General features: G+C 43.4%; 1 protein-coding gene across 2 annotated transcripts in view; it reads right to left on the bottom strand.

The window, feature by feature from the left end:
• LOC111851468 (ankyrin-1-like) overlaps window positions 1-15,012 on the bottom strand; it is a 78,450-nt gene extending 63,438 nt beyond the window's left edge. For both annotated transcript variants that reach the window (XM_072714010.1, XM_072714011.1), the window contains exon 1: window positions 14,688-15,012. In XM_072714010.1, coding sequence (XP_072570111.1) covers window positions 14,688-14,813 — 126 coding nt within the window. In that variant the 5' untranslated portion in view covers window positions 14,814-15,012. The remainder of the gene's footprint in view (window positions 1-14,687) is intronic.
• Window positions 15,013-16,024: the final 1,012 nt, after the last annotated feature.

The raw sequence follows: 16,024 nt of genomic DNA, 5'->3' as shown, positions 1-16,024 counted from the left end.
CCTTCTCTGTCAGGCAAATCCTTTTATTCGTGTGGAACAGGAGAAAAGAGCCAGAGAGAGAAGAAAGGAAGAGACAGGCTAAACTGAAGTGACAGCCCCCCCCCCCCCCCCCCCACCCTCTTGGCTCTCTTCTGTTCCCAGAATCCTGTGCACTTGTTTGGAATTGAGCCCCGGCAATGTGCAAGCTCAGCAGGGCGGAGGGGTCCGTGTCATGAGGGGAGGTGACATAGCAGCGAAGAAAGAGGGTGAGCTGGGACAGATGGAGAGTGCAGCAGAAGGGAGGCAAACTAAGAAAACACAGAAAGTGAAAATTTTATAAAGAAAAAAGAACAAAGTGAGAGGCTATAAGAAGGCATCTGCAGCCTGCCTTGCATTGGGTTCAGCTCAGCTCATCTACCTGCCTGTCTGTCGCTCACTCATGCTGGGTTACGGCTCGGGCTCAGCTACTTCCCTGTCTGTCTCTCCATCACACTGGGTTCTGCCCACAGACTCTCAAACTAAGGCTGAGCAATATAGCAAAATATTTTATTATGATCATTTTTCATATCTGTCAATATGGATAATTATCATATTATAATTCATGAATCAAATGAATCAATACTTTCAAATAATACTTCATTTTAACTTCATTTTGAGGCATGCTTAAAAATCCCTTAGGATTCCCTTAAACAGAACATGAAAAAGATGACAAATTGAATGGACTCATTGCAGGGGGTAGGTTTGTCATCGCTGGTAGTTTCCACCCACCTCGTATTGATAAATTAAAGTGCCGTGTCCTATTGTGAACCAAGATGTGACTGAAAGTTGCAACACTAATTGCTGGTATCTGTGACTGTAAGCACTTGTATTCAGTATGTTCTACAGGAATCACTTCGAGAATAATAATTATGTAATAATACAATTATTAAATACATTCATAGTATTTTCAGTTTTACAGTAGTTGGCACAAGCTTTCAGCAGAGATTACAAACACAGCACCACTTCTTTAAATTGCCAAAGTACTTTTTACTTGGTTTATCCACAATCTTTCCCTTTTAAAAAGCTGCGCTTTCTTCACCAACACTGAAGTTTCCCCTGAGCGAGTGCTTTTATCTCCCATGACACATGTGCATTACCAGAACAGCAGTATGTGGGGTCTTCCGCAAACTCAATTAACCTTAATTAAAAGCTCTGTTTTAACAGAGGAGCACAGCCATAAACGTCTACAGACCCTCATAGACTGACACAGAGCATGACACGCCGAAGAGTCCAGAGCTCCATATACTACTCAGTAATCACATAGAAGAGGACAGTCCACAAACCCTCACATACTAATTAACACACACAAGGATGAGGACGGTCAGGACAGCCCACAAACCCTCATAAACTAGTAATCAGACACATGATGAGAACCAGAAAAGTCCACAAATCCTCCATAAACTAGTAAACATTCACACAGATGAGGACAAGCAGAAAACTCCACAGACTCTTACAAAGTAGTACACACTCACACAGACTAGGACAGCCAGAAAAGCCCCACAGACTCTTACAAAGTAGTACACACTCACACAGACTAGGACAGCCAGAAAAGCCCCACAGACTCTTACAAAGTAGTAAACATTCACACAGACTAGGACAAGCAGAAAACTCCACAGACTCTTACAAAGTAGTACACACTCACACAGACTAGACAGCCAGAAAACTCCACAGACCCCCATAAACTAGTAAATACTCACGCAAAAACAAGCAGGAGGTCATTTGATTTCTTCCTCTGTGGAAAAAGAAGATCTAAAATATTGATGGGCTAATTTAGGCCTATACACAGGAAGACACACATGTACATACACATAAACAGACACACTTGTACTGACATGTACAAAACTCACACACAGGCTAACAAACAGGCCTTGACAGTGTGACATTTTTGTGACATATGTGATAAAAATCAACGTGTGCGAATTACAAAAAATATTCCCTTGCACGTGTGGGAATTGGACTGAGTCAGGACATTGCACTACTACCTATAGTTCTTTTGGAATGTTGCATTTAATTGATTAGTAATGGTTAGGTAGCTAGTATTCCCAGCACGCAACATACTGTTAAACAACCCAGTACTGAGTTCAAAACAAAGTTACTGGAGCTCATGCCAAACAAAATAACTACCACAGTGACAGTCACATTACGGAATGTTTTCCTGAACGCTTAAATGACTGAAGTCTATCAATAACAACGTAATGGTAGTAGCTAACCAAAAAACGTTATCAACTGAGATAAATTATAATATCACGTCATCGCCCTCCCCCAAAACGTACACTTGGCGCGTACATATACATACACACACACACACACACACACACACAGAGAAATATGTATGGAACATAGTTGATTTAGATCAATAGTTATAGCTATCAATAGCTATACATTAACGGGGTCAACTTGGATTAACAAATTGCATATTTTTGTGGATCAATACATCACATCAGACATGCTTTTGAAAGTAATTAATAGCCTAACCTAGTTCTTCAAATAATTGTTAACGGATCATTTTTTTGTCGTTAAAGATATCGGCTTTAGCCTGTGGAAGACTGCTCCCTCCCATAAATGAAAGAAGCTGCAAAGATGAAATTCACAGCTAGGTTATCAAGGCTGTCGGTAACGTCCTTATCTTGTAAGGGAATTAACAACGGTAAGTGGCTATCTTGTTTGACCATCCACATAAATTCAGAAGCTCAAAACTCCCACAAAAAGTTGCACTACAACTGCTAACATTCTGGGGTTGCTGACTGGCAGAGAGGAGTACCTGATGTGACGATGTCTAACTTCCCAATTTACAAGAATGGTGAACACAATATTAGCTTACAGAAATGAGCAATGCTTAATTGTGAAACGCTGTGCTATGTTGTTTTTTTTTCCCTTTTACTGCATCCCAGATGTAGGCTAGAAGGCCGAACTGAAAGCCGAATCATAAACCCTTCTGCTGTCTTGCTTTGTGTTTAGCCTAAGCCTACTTTCCAGCAAAAGGCAATTATCCCTGGAATAGTGACTTCCAGATATTGACACAGAGCTACTTATCTGATATTGTCAATTACCGATAGTATAGTTATATCTCCATGCCCTAGCAGAAATGTTGATATTGTTATGGAGGAACAGGGAGATGACAGTGTTTCAGGTGGTGGTAAGGATTAAGCTAGCCACGCCATTAGCGCTGTGTAGCAAAGTGTAGGGTGAGAGAGAAGAGTGTGCATGCGGATTTGTACCTAACTAGTGTTTGTGGGCACGTATTTATCAGAGCAGATTTCCTTGGTGTTTATGATTATCTACAAAATACCGGCCTGATTAGTCCCCTATTTTAAATAAATTAAATCCATCCATTTGTCTCACTGTACAATGTATACAGTTAGGCATAGTGTTCAGCCTCTGTCCCATCATACAATATGTACAATTAGACAGCAACTGTGTTCACCCGCTCACTCGTCATACAGTATGTACAGTTAGACAGGGATGGTGCTCAGCCTCTGCCCCATCATATAATATGTACAGTTAGACAGGGACAGTGTTCAGCTTCTTACTTATCATACAGTACACACAGATAGACAGTGATGGTGTTCAGCCTCTGCCTCATCATAGTGTGTACAGTTATATAGGGATGGTGCTCAGCATCTGCCTCATCATAGAATATGTACAGTTAGATAAGGATGGTGTTCAGCCTCTGCCTTGTCACACTTCAGGGCAGAGAATGCGCTCTTCTGTCTCAGCCATACTGAACCCTTCTGATATTTTTGCTCACAGCATGTGCATCACTGACGCCCCCGAAAGGCTGCCCACCGCTAGAATGCAAGACCACACCTCCCCCCACTTCCATGCCTTGAATAATTTAGAGCTGTGCGTACTGGGAGCACACGGCACCACATTATCGCGCCCCCCCCCCTCCGCCACACTGCAGAGCCTGTCACACAAACAGCGGCTGAGTCAATGGTAAATCAATTGACTGTCTGCATGCATGTGAGTATGTGTGTGTGCAGTTGTATGGCTGTCCGTCTCTGTCCAAGCTGCCTTGTTTCAGAGGCACTGCTATTTTTTTCTTGTGACCTGACTTCCCAGATACACTCAAGACCCTTTTCCCTTCTCCCCACTTCTCTTTCCACCTCTCCTTCCCTCTTCCTCATTTTCTACCCAGCATGCCCAGAGTAGATCCTGCTTTTCTGAATACAAAGCTTGCTGCACTTACCATGCCTAAGTATTAATATTCATGAGTACTGCAGAAGGCCAGGCGTGATGGGTAAAACCCCCAGAGATTCTGAATTGCATCATCATTCTGTGTCGTACAGTAATGCCTAGATTGAAAAGGTTAGTTTTCAGTAATTTCTCCTATAATCACTTAAAATTAACATAAAAATCCTCCATAGTGGCCTTAGATTATTATGTGACAGGTCTTTGTGTTCAGTTTTATTTGTTTTATTTACTTTACTACTTGAATTTCTGCAGTGAAATACACTGCTTTGGACATACACATAATTGGTCCTGGAAGAAGTACTGTAGTAGCACAGTAATACTGCCAATGCTAATGGTGTGATTATGTAGGACTACACTACTAATCATTTGGTGTAGTAATACTACCATGCTAATGGTGTGATTATGTAGGACTACACTATTAATCATTTGTTGTAGTAATGCTACCATGCTAATGATGTGATTATGTTGGACTACACTGCTAACTATTTGGTGTAGTAATGCTACCATGCTAATGGTGTGGTTATATAGGACTACACTACTAATCATTTGGTATAGTAATGCTACCATGCTAATGATGTAATTATGTTGGACTACACTGCTAATAATTTGGTGTAGTAATGCTACCATGCTAATAGTGTGGTTATGTAGGACTACACTGCTAATAATTTGGTATAGTAATGCTACCATGCTAATGGTGTGACTATGTAGGACTACACTGCTAACTATTTGGTGTAGTAATGCTACCATGCTAATGGTGTGGTTATATAGGACTACACTGCTAATAATTTGGTGTAGTAATGCTACCATGCTAATGGTGTGGTTATGTAGGACTACACTGATAATCATTTTGGTGTAGTAATGCTACCATGCTAATGCTGTGGTTATATAGGACTACACTACTAATCATTTGGTATAGTAATGCTACCATGCTAATGATGTGATTATGTTGGACTACACTGCTAATAATTTGGTGTAGTAATGCTACCATGCTAATGGTGTGGTTATGTAGGACTACACTGCTAATAATTTGGTATAGTAATGCTACCATGCTAATGGTGTGATTATGTAGGACTACACTGCTAACTATTTGGTGTAGTAATGCTACCATGCTAATGGTGTGGTTATATAGGACTACACTGCTAATAATTTGGTGTAGTAATGCTACCATGCTAATGGTGTGGTTATGTAGGACTACACTGATAATCATTTGGTGTAGTAATGCTACCATGCTAATGGTGTGGTTATGTAGGACTACACTGCTAATAATTTGGTATAGTAATGCTACCATGCTAATGGTGTGATTATGTAGGACTACACTGCTAACTATTTGGTGTAGTAATGCTACCATGCTAATGGTGTGGTTATATAGGACTACACTGCTAATAATTTGGTGTAGTAATGCTACCATGCTAATGGTGTGGTTATGTAGGACTACACTGATAATCATTTGGTGTAGTAATGCTACCATGCTAATGGTGTGGTTATGTAGGACTACACTGCTAATCATTTGGTGTAGTAATGCTACCATGCTAATGGTGTGGTTATATAGGACTACACTGCTAATCATTTGGTGTAGTAATGCTACCATGCTAATGGTGTGGTTATGTAGGACTACACTGATAATCATTTGGTGTAGTAATGCTACCATGCTAATGGTGTGGTTATGTAGGACTACACTGCTAATCATTTGGTGTAGTAATGCTACCATGCTAATGGTGTGGTTATATAGGACTACACTGCTAATCATTTGGTGTAGTAATGCTGCCATGCTAATGGTGTGGTTATATAGGACTACACTGCTAATCATTTGGTGTAGTAATGCTGCCATGCTAATGGTGTGGTTATATAGGACTACACTGCTAATCATTTGGTGTAGTAATGCTACCATGCTAATGGTGTGGTTATGTAGGACTACACTGCTAATCATTTGGTGTAGTAATGCTACCATGCTAATGGTGTGGTTATATAGGACTACACTGCTAATCATTTGGTGTAGTAATGCTGCCATGCTAATGGTGTGGTTATATAGGACTACACTGCTAATCATTTGGTGTAGTAATGCTGCCATGCTAATGGTGTGATTATGTAGGACTCATATAGCCAGCATAACTATGCACATGTAGCATGGTGCATATGAAAACTGAAACATGGTATGGATAGAAATAATTTTGTCTAGTGGAGAGGATCTTGTCTCTGATGTCAATCAATACTCAGGCTTTGATTAGTTTCTGCAGGTGATAATATCTATGATACCACACAATAACACCTATGATCTTCAAAGATGCAGCAGAGTGGATAAGGTTCCTGTAGCCTTTCTGAAAAATGTGTGTGTCTATGTGTATTTGTGTGTGTGCAGCACACACACATTGCTATACACAGTCCTACAAATGTATATCAGTCAGTGACAAATAAAGGTGGGCAAGATGAGCAATTCAAAAAGCTTGTAAAAACTTGATTTGAAAGCATGTATCAGGTTTGCTAAAATGTGCATTATTTCTTCAGATGGGTTTCATGTAATTTTTGTATGACTTCCAAACCATTTTTTAACAAAAGGTAAGACTGAATGCTAGGGAGCACCTTAGGTGTCATGGTAGAAATCTATGTTCTCAAGTTACTTATTTGTCCGCTCGAGTTGGTGATTCATGCGCTAGAGTTACTAATTCATGCTCTCAAGTCAGAAATTCATTCTCTTGAGTTAGTAATTCATGCACCAATCAGAGAGCACAAATCACTCATTTAGCACTTCATAACGCATAGAGAGTGTAATCATTAGGACTCTATAAGAAGCTGATGTAAACTGTGCAGAGAGTGACTTTGTAACCTTCAGAGAATGCAGACCAATTACTGCTGTGCACAATGTGACGAAAAACAAGTATGGAAAATTAGTGTAAAACAGTATTGGACACACTTGTAAGTGTCTGGCCTCGGTTGCAACTTCATTGTTGCAATAAAGACTGAATCTGAAGATCTACACAAGCGGCTCCTGACTCCTGATTGGAGGGGAAGAAAAAAACCACAACAAGTGCACAAAGTACTATCTGATGAGCACAAATATTAATACTAATCTGAGTGCACGAATTAGTAACTCGAGCACACAAATTACAACTCGAGAGCATGAATTACTAACTTCGGAGTGTGAATTGGTAACTTGAAAACACGAATTATAACTTGAGAGCACGAATTACTAACTCGTGTGCACAAATTGCTAAATTCAGAGCATGAATTAGTAATTTGAGCACACAAATGACTAACTCCAGAGCACAAATTACTCACTCGAGCACACAAATTAGTAATTCGAGAGCACAATTACTAACTCAAGAGCACAAATTACTGAGATAATTTTTTTTTCTACCAAGACACCTAAAGGGTTCCATAGATATGCACCTGAAAAAGAGAAATATTACATATTTTATCCACCTAGAGTGTATGTAAGTGTACTTATAAAAAATAATTACTTCATTTTAAATTTAAATTTTATGTGTTTCTGCAATTTTGAGCAGAACACATGCTGAAAACCTCTGTTTTCTAAATAATCTTTGATAAATTAGGTAAAATAATTAAAAAGACATGTTATTACCTTGCAATAGAAGATTACATTTTATTCCACATTAATTTTCCTGTATACAGGTAGATATCGACTTTACAATCTAATTCTTTTCAAATTATCAGTCATTAATCGAGAACTCGTAAGACTGGAGGTTTTTTCCCATAGAAATGTTATAAATAAGATTTCTTTGGTTCCAGACAAAACATTTTATCGTAAATTTTTGCCAAATAAAGAAAGAAAACACGCACATATTATTCGAATTAACACTAAATCAAAATATACATACATTAAAAAAAACCTTGGAGAAAAACAAAAAAGATTGTTTGCTAAAATTGTAACATTCACAGTCAGTATTGGTCACTTTGAATTTTCAGCAGATTGGGTGGTGTTTTTTTCATGCATTCCATTCTGAGCTAGTTGAGATCGCTCACAAACTGTCTGTAACATAAACCTGGTGTATTAACGGGATGGGGTTGGGTTGTGAAATGAAGTGGTACAAATCGGACATCATCCTAAAATATGCCATAAAAAGTAATGCTATGCATGCATAGACATGCAAGGTACAAATCCACCATGCATAGTTGGGCTGTGGACGACGTTTTTGGGCATTGAGTTATCTGCAAAAAAAATTTAAATTATGAAAAATGTAATTTTTATTTTTGGCGCAGAGCATTTTCATAAAGATATAAACTCATAAACCGGGAGCTTGGAAAGCATAAATGACCTGCATTTTTCTGACATGTTCTCACCCACTTGATTATAAAATGATCCACATATATTACATTATGTATTACTAAAATTTGTAAATGTCTGTAATACAAATATGTATTGAAGATTTCTGAAACACCCAGGTTGTGCAACATAAAGGTTTTTTCCTAGAGCTTTGATAATAAAGTTGTGGATCAATCACCACTTAATAAAAAATATAACATGGAGGTGATAACATCTATAAAATGAAAACATAGTTCCATTTAGTATTTTAAATTACATCTTTACTCACTAAAACTACTAAACTACTGATATTTGACAAAATTGTTTTCTAACAGAAAAGCTTGTAGTAGGAGTCAAATGGCCTAACCAGTTACACCATTTGACAATTCAAATAAAATCAAATTTGACAGACATTATCATGGACACTTATGTAAGAACATGACCTCAGTGTGAATGTTTAAAATATCAGTTTTAAAGTAAATACTCATTTTTATCATTATGATGAATTGTCAGTGTTTTCCAGGGGTCAAATCATTTAACATGTAAACATAAGAATACCTGACCGAACCGGTAAAAATGTTGAATAATCTGATATTTTTAAGAGGACTGCTCTAATCTAATCTAGTCATCAAGGGTTCATCTGTGTAATATTAATTCCTGTCATAGGGCATTTCTAGCATAATTTCAACAAAATGGCTCACCAAATGGTTACACCACCTTGACAAAGGAAGCTGACCTGACTAATGTGAATCCTCAAATTATATATAATATTCAGAACACTGGTTTTCCATTACTTTTATTTTCTATTGAATAGTTCGAATGTAAGATTATGCCAAACTAGCTGACACAGTGTTTTATTGAGAATTTCACCTTTTTAGACCTTTAATTATTTGGTACAAAGTTAGTACGGTTACACCACATTGACATTTTTGTTATCATCCCCCAAATATTCTCTCAAAATTGACCAAAACCAGAAATTTTAGACTAGGTCCTCAAAGAAAGTATTTATGTGAGTAATTTAAAAGTTAAAATTTTCTTTTCAAAGTTTAATGCTTTTAAATTCAACTAAACCACATGGACACAAAAGAATCAGTGTCACATCATTGACCCAAATATTGCTTTGTTCCAGTCAAGTTGGAGGTCAGAATTTCCTAGTTAAAAAGACTCTAGTTCCAAGCTAGAGCCATTCCATGAGCCACAATACCAAATGTAGACAATCAACATGGCTGACCACCGTAATATAATTTTATAATATAATTGATTATCGTTATTGTCCATCCATCCATTTTCTGAAACTGCTTACCCTATTCAGGGTCACAGGGGTTCTGATGCCTGTCCTGGAGGCTACGAACACAAGGCAGGGAACAATCCAGGATGGGGCACCAACCCATCACAGGGCACAAGGCAGGGAACAATCCAGGATGGGGCGCCAACCCATCACAGGGCACAAGGCAGGGAACAACCCAGGATGGGGCGCCAACCCATCACAGGGCACAAGGCAGGGAACAACCCAGGATGGGGCGCCAACCCATCACAGGGCACAAGGCAGGGAACAATCCAGGATGGGGCACCAACCTATCACAGGGCACAAGGCAGTGAACAACCCAGGATGGGGCGCCAACCCATCACAGGGCACAAGGCAGGGAACAACCCAGGATGGGGCGCCAACCCATCGCAGGGCACAAGGCAGGGAACAACCCAGGATGGGGCGCCAACCCATCGCAGGGCACAAGGCAGGGAACAACCCAGGATGGGGCACCAACCCATCGCAGGGCACAAGGCAGGGAACAATCCAGGATGGGGCACCAACCCATCACAGGGCACAAGGCAGGGAACAATCCAGGATGGGGCGCCAACCCATCACAGGGCACAAGGCAGGGAACAACCCAGGATGGGGCGCCAACCCATCACAGGGCACAAGGCAGGGAACAACCCAGGATGGGGCGCCAACCCATCACAGGGCACAAGGCAGGGAACAATCCAGGATGGGGCACCAACCTATCACAGGGCACAAGGCAGTGAACAACCCAGGATGGGGCGCCAACCCATCACAGGGCACAAGGCAGGGAACAACCCAGGATGGGGCGCCAACCCATCGCAGGGCACAAGGCAGGGAACAACCCAGGATGGGGCACCAACCCATCACAGGGCACAAGGCAGGGAACAACCCAGGATGGGGCACCAACCCATCACAGGGCACAAGGCAGGGAACAATCCAGGATGGGGCGCCAACCCATCGCAGGGCACAAGGCAGGGAACAACCCAGGATGGGGCACCAACCCATCGCAGGGCACAAGGCAGGGAACAATCCAGGATGGGGCACCAACCCATCACAGGGCACAAGGCAGGGAAAAACCCAGGATGGGGCGCCAACCCATCGCAGGGCACAAGGCAGGGAACAACCCAGGATGGGGCGCCAACCCATCGCAGGGCACAAGGCAGGGAACAACCCAGGATGGGGCGCCAACCCATCGCAGGGCACAAGGCAGGGAACAACCCAGGATGGGGCACCAACCCATCGCAGGGCACAAGACAGGGAACAACCCAGGATGGGGCGCCAACCCATCAGAGGGCACAAGGCAGGGAACAACCCAGGATGGGGCACCAACCCATCACAGGGCACAAGGCAGGGAACAACCCAGGATGGGGCGCCAACCCATCGCAGCTCACACTCACATAACATTCTATTGGTATTGTATAAAATAAAAATATGATTTTATACGCATTTCATGTATTATAAACCTAGAATAGTATACAATAGCATAAGCACGATAACCCTGAAAGGCTGATTAAATAAAAATCACACATTCAGCTTGTTTTGCACTGCTAAAGCTATCCATGAACATGTAGCTAAACAGCAGTATTTGCAATTTATTTTGATATCCATCTACATACATATTTTTTATTTTATTTATAGTCCTTTTATTGCCATGTAAGACAGGAAGAATCATCCTATATACCTCATTTATTATTCACAGTAATGGCTCCTGTGGAAGCTACCATGTTGTCTGTCGTCACTGCAGCCACTTCTCAGTGAAGTCAGGCCATGTGAAATTGGCCCAAGTTTCCCAAAAGGAGCTTCAACTTCAAGAGCTGTTCCTTAATCCTTTTTCAGATAGGAGGCCGGACATTTTCAAGCTCCAAGATGCTTGGAACACAGCATATGTACCTGTATGAGTGGGAAGGCCTGGGCTTAAATATACTAGATTTAAAAGCAATTACACACAGCAAATGTTTTGATCAAAAAATACATCAGGGCAGCGTAAGTAATACAGAGCTGTGTGTCTCTATAGATGGGCGCATTTTACACCAGTCAAAGGTTCTGACCCATTTCCACTACTTATTGATGCTGTTGCTTTTTTCTGCCTCAAAGCCAGTACATTTGCAGCATGCCATATGCATATATTGTTTGAATGAAAGTTGGACTCCTTGGTGTTGAGACTATGTTGTACAGTGGCTTAAGAAAATTATTATGTGTGGATTCAGAGTCAATGAGCTAATTGATTACTAAGAAAGAGCACCAGTTTTACTTCTATCTACCACAGTGCCACACTTTCGGAAGCAAAGTCCTGCTCAATATTGTGTTTGCACTGTATATACTTTTCTTGCACCTCTTTGGCACTGCATGTTTGTATCTGTGCAACTGTGTATCTCACTGCTGTATGCAAAAGCATTACCCACTGGGATCAAGGAAGTATATCTCATGCCTCAGATGTAGATGTTTAATTCCCACAATATTTTTAATGCCTGCAGATTCCAGATACCAGATTAAGATCTAATAGACTTCCACAGTGTTCCTCATAATTGAATTATATTCCTCCACGTCATACTTGTCTGCACTGCATTATCCAGCACTCTTATATGCAGCTGTGGGGTCTTATCAATGAGGTCACAGCCTGAGCATGTAGCAGACAGCTGAGACAGCCTGTGGACACTTCAGTAAGACAACCAGTGCCGAGTTATGAAAGCTGATTATCAGACCCACAATAAAAAGCTTATCATCACCCCCTCAAACCAATGCTGATCATCATCCTCTGAAACCAATGCTCATCATCACTGCAACGAACCAAAGCTTACCATCATGCCAAGAAACCAAAACTGATCATCACCTCAATAAAAGAAAGCTGATCATCACCCCACCAAACCAATCCTGGTTTTCACCCCCACAAACCAAAGCTGATCATCACCCCCCACAAACCAAAGGTAGTCATCACCCCAACAAACAAAGTTGATTGTCACCCCCCCACAATCTAAAGCTGATCATCCCCTCTCAAATCAAAGCTGATCATCACCCACTCAAACCAAAGCTGATCATCCCCCCAAAATCCAAAGCTGATCATCCCCCGTCAAATCAAATCTGATCATCACCCCCACAATCCAAAGCTGATCATCACCCCCACAAACCAAAGCTGATCATCACCCCCACAAAGCTGATCCTAACCCACTCAAATCAAAGCTGATCATCACCCCAATAAACAAAGCTGATCCTTACCCCCTCAAACCAAAGCGGATCATCACCCCCACAAAGCTGATCATCCCTCCAAACCAAAGCTGATCACCCCCCACAATCCAAAGCTGATCATCCCCCCACAATCCAAAGCTGATCACCCCCCTACAATCCAAAGCTCATCACCCCCCCACAATCCAAAGCTGATCACCCCTCCACAATCCAAAATTGATCACCCCCTACAATCCAAAGCTGATTATCCCCCTAATAAACAAAGCTGATCATCACCCCCACAAACCAAAGCTGATCATCCCCCAATAAACAAAGCTGATCACCCCCCCACAATCCAAAGCTGATCATCCCCCAATAGACAAAGCTGATCCTCCCCCCACAAACCAAAGCTGATCATCCCCCCAATAAACAAAGCTGATCATCACCCCCACAAAACTGATCCTCGCTCCCTCAAACCAAAGCTGATCATCACCCCCACAAACCAAAGCTGATCACCCTCCCACAATCCAAAGATGATCATCCCCCATTAAACAAAGCTGATCCTCCCCCCACAATCCAAAGCTGATCACCCCTCCCAAACCAAAGCTGATCACCTCCCCACAATTCAAAGCTGATCATCACCCCCACAAACCAAAACTGATTGTCACCCACATTAACCAAAGCTAATCACCTCCCAGACTAAGCAAAGGTCATCAGCACCTCAACAAACCAAAGCTGACCATCACCCCCACAAACTAAAGCTGACCTGAAACTACCCAGCACCTTATCCTCGAACCTGATTCAAAGCTAGTTTGCAATCCTGTACATGAACATATGTCCAAATACCACAAAAACATCATTTGGTCACATTTTCGCACTTGGTCCTTTTCAGTCCCTTTCAGTTCCAGTGAATGATGAATCTGCTCAGGCCCAATTTGACCAGTCAGTCTTACAGGTGAGCACCAGTCTAACCAGTCAAATCCAGCACTGTAATACTATGACATCACCACTCTGTCAAATTCAGCTGACGAGACCGTAAACAATGACACACGCTCACAGATAAACACTCTATGGGGGCTCACACACTCAGAATGACAGGCATTGCGTCTCAGGCCCTGCATCACTCTAAATACACTGTCCTCTGACGTTTGCATCCAGCCGGTGGTTTTGCTGACCTGCGTCTGGGTGCTGACGCCTTTCTGGACAGACAAGCCAGCGTGGCCTGTTTACTGCTGAGTACATATGGATTCAGGCTGATTGACCTCGTTGTTCTTAAATTGAGCTGAAGCACAAGTATGTTCTTTAGAGAGTGGGATCAGGATGGAAGCCGGTGAGCACCCCCTGCTGGTGAGCCTCTGCAGGCTATGTGGGAAGTTGCATCAGCGGTGAGCTCAGTCCCCCTCTCCTGCAGGAGCGTCTCAGCCGTGATGAAAATAGCTCCTTTGCTCTGAGAGGTGAAGGGTGAGGGATGCAGAGGCAGGCTGCTGATGCCCGATCGATGCTCGTCTGCACACGTGCTCGTCACAGCATGATGCTCAAGCGGCACTTCTGCAGCATCTGATTCTCACACAGGATTGGTCCCTGTCCACAAGCAATCAGAGCCTCTCACACGTTACAGCAGCTAAAGAACCAGGGAAACACCCCCCCCCCCCACACACACACACACACACACACCCCACCCAGCCCCCGCCCTCAGCGTGTCATGGCATGAAAGCTGTGCCTTTACGTGTTCATGTTCATGTGAGCAGCTGACGCCAAACCTCCCCCCCAGTGTCTTACCTTGCGCTTGCGGTCCCTTGACCGACTCCTCTTCCTGTTCAGCTCCTCCTCCCTCTCCCGCTGCTCCTGGGCCGCTTGCTCCGCTAGGTCCTTAGTCTTCCGCAGCTGCTTGGCGGCTTGCGCCATGGCGCCCCCGTTTCTTCCTCCTCCTCCTCCTCCTCAGAGCCCCTGAGAGGGGTCACTGCCACGCAGCGCTCGCTCCTGCAACCCTTACAGTCCCCTCCTGTCCGTATCTGTCGCTTCTCTTGTTTTCCTCTCTCCCCTCGTTCCTCTGTGATCCCTGATGCGGTTTCTGTCCGCTCTCCCTCCCTCGCTCGCTTGCTCGCTCCCCTCCCTCTCCGTCTCTCTCTCCCTCACTCTCGCTCACCGCACATACCTCTCCTTTCTCCCATCCACTGTGTGCGTGTATCTCAGCTGTTTGTTGCAGAGGGGGGTCACTCCCTGCCTGTCCCACCCCCTCTCAGCATCTCAGCCCATGTCCTGGGCTCTGCTTTGTCGCACTGGGCTGCTGCGCTGCAGGTGCTGCATGCCGATGGCTGAAGCTGTGTGTTTCTCTACCTGCCTAACAGTGCTGTCTACATGAAGTAGAAAGAGTCTGATGCTAAGAGCTGTTTACACTGTGTAGTCACACGGCTTCATCCCAAGGCTGTGTGGTACCTGCTGTACTGATTCCCTGGCTGACTCTGAGGGTGCCTGCTGACTCTGTGGATGCCAATTCTGAGGGTGCTGGATTACACTGAGGGTACCGACTAACTCTGAGGGCACCAGATGACTCTGAGTGTGCTAGCTAACTCTGCGGGCTGCAGCAGACTCTGAGAGTGCTGGTTGATTTTGAAGGTGCCAGCTCTGATGGTACCGACTGACTCTAATGGTGCCAGCTGACTCTGTAGGTGCCGACTGACTCTGAGAGTGCCAGCTAACTCTTAGTGTTTGTGCTGTTCCTTCAGGCTGGTGGTGAGCACACACGCACACACACACACACGCGAACATACACGCACACATACACACACACACGCACACATACACACACACACGCACGCTGCTCAAAGTGCTATTCCAGTCCACACCAATCCCTGCCCCCCGCCCCCCTCTGCAGTGCACATGAATGTAGCAGGAGCAATTGAGTAACTGAGCATGTCGATGTCTGTACTCTGTGGGAGGGGGGGCTGCGGCTGTGGCTGCAGCAGGTCCATGCTGTTCTGCACCGTCGTGTGTTTGCATGTGTGGATCCCCCCCCCCCCCCCCAGGTTTGAGCCCCTCTGCATTGCTGCTGACGCAGGCAAGAGAACAAACCTGTGCTGACAGGCTCCGTGCTTCCTCTGTGAAACATGCAGGCA

The sequence above is a fragment of the Paramormyrops kingsleyae genome, chromosome 7 (genome assembly GCF_048594095.1).
Source record: "Paramormyrops kingsleyae isolate MSU_618 chromosome 7, PKINGS_0.4, whole genome shotgun sequence".
In the NCBI taxonomy this organism is placed as follows: Eukaryota; Metazoa; Chordata; class Actinopteri; order Osteoglossiformes; family Mormyridae; genus Paramormyrops; species Paramormyrops kingsleyae.
The sequence above is the reverse complement of the archived record's forward strand: the minus strand, read 5'-3'. Positions and strand labels throughout refer to the sequence as shown.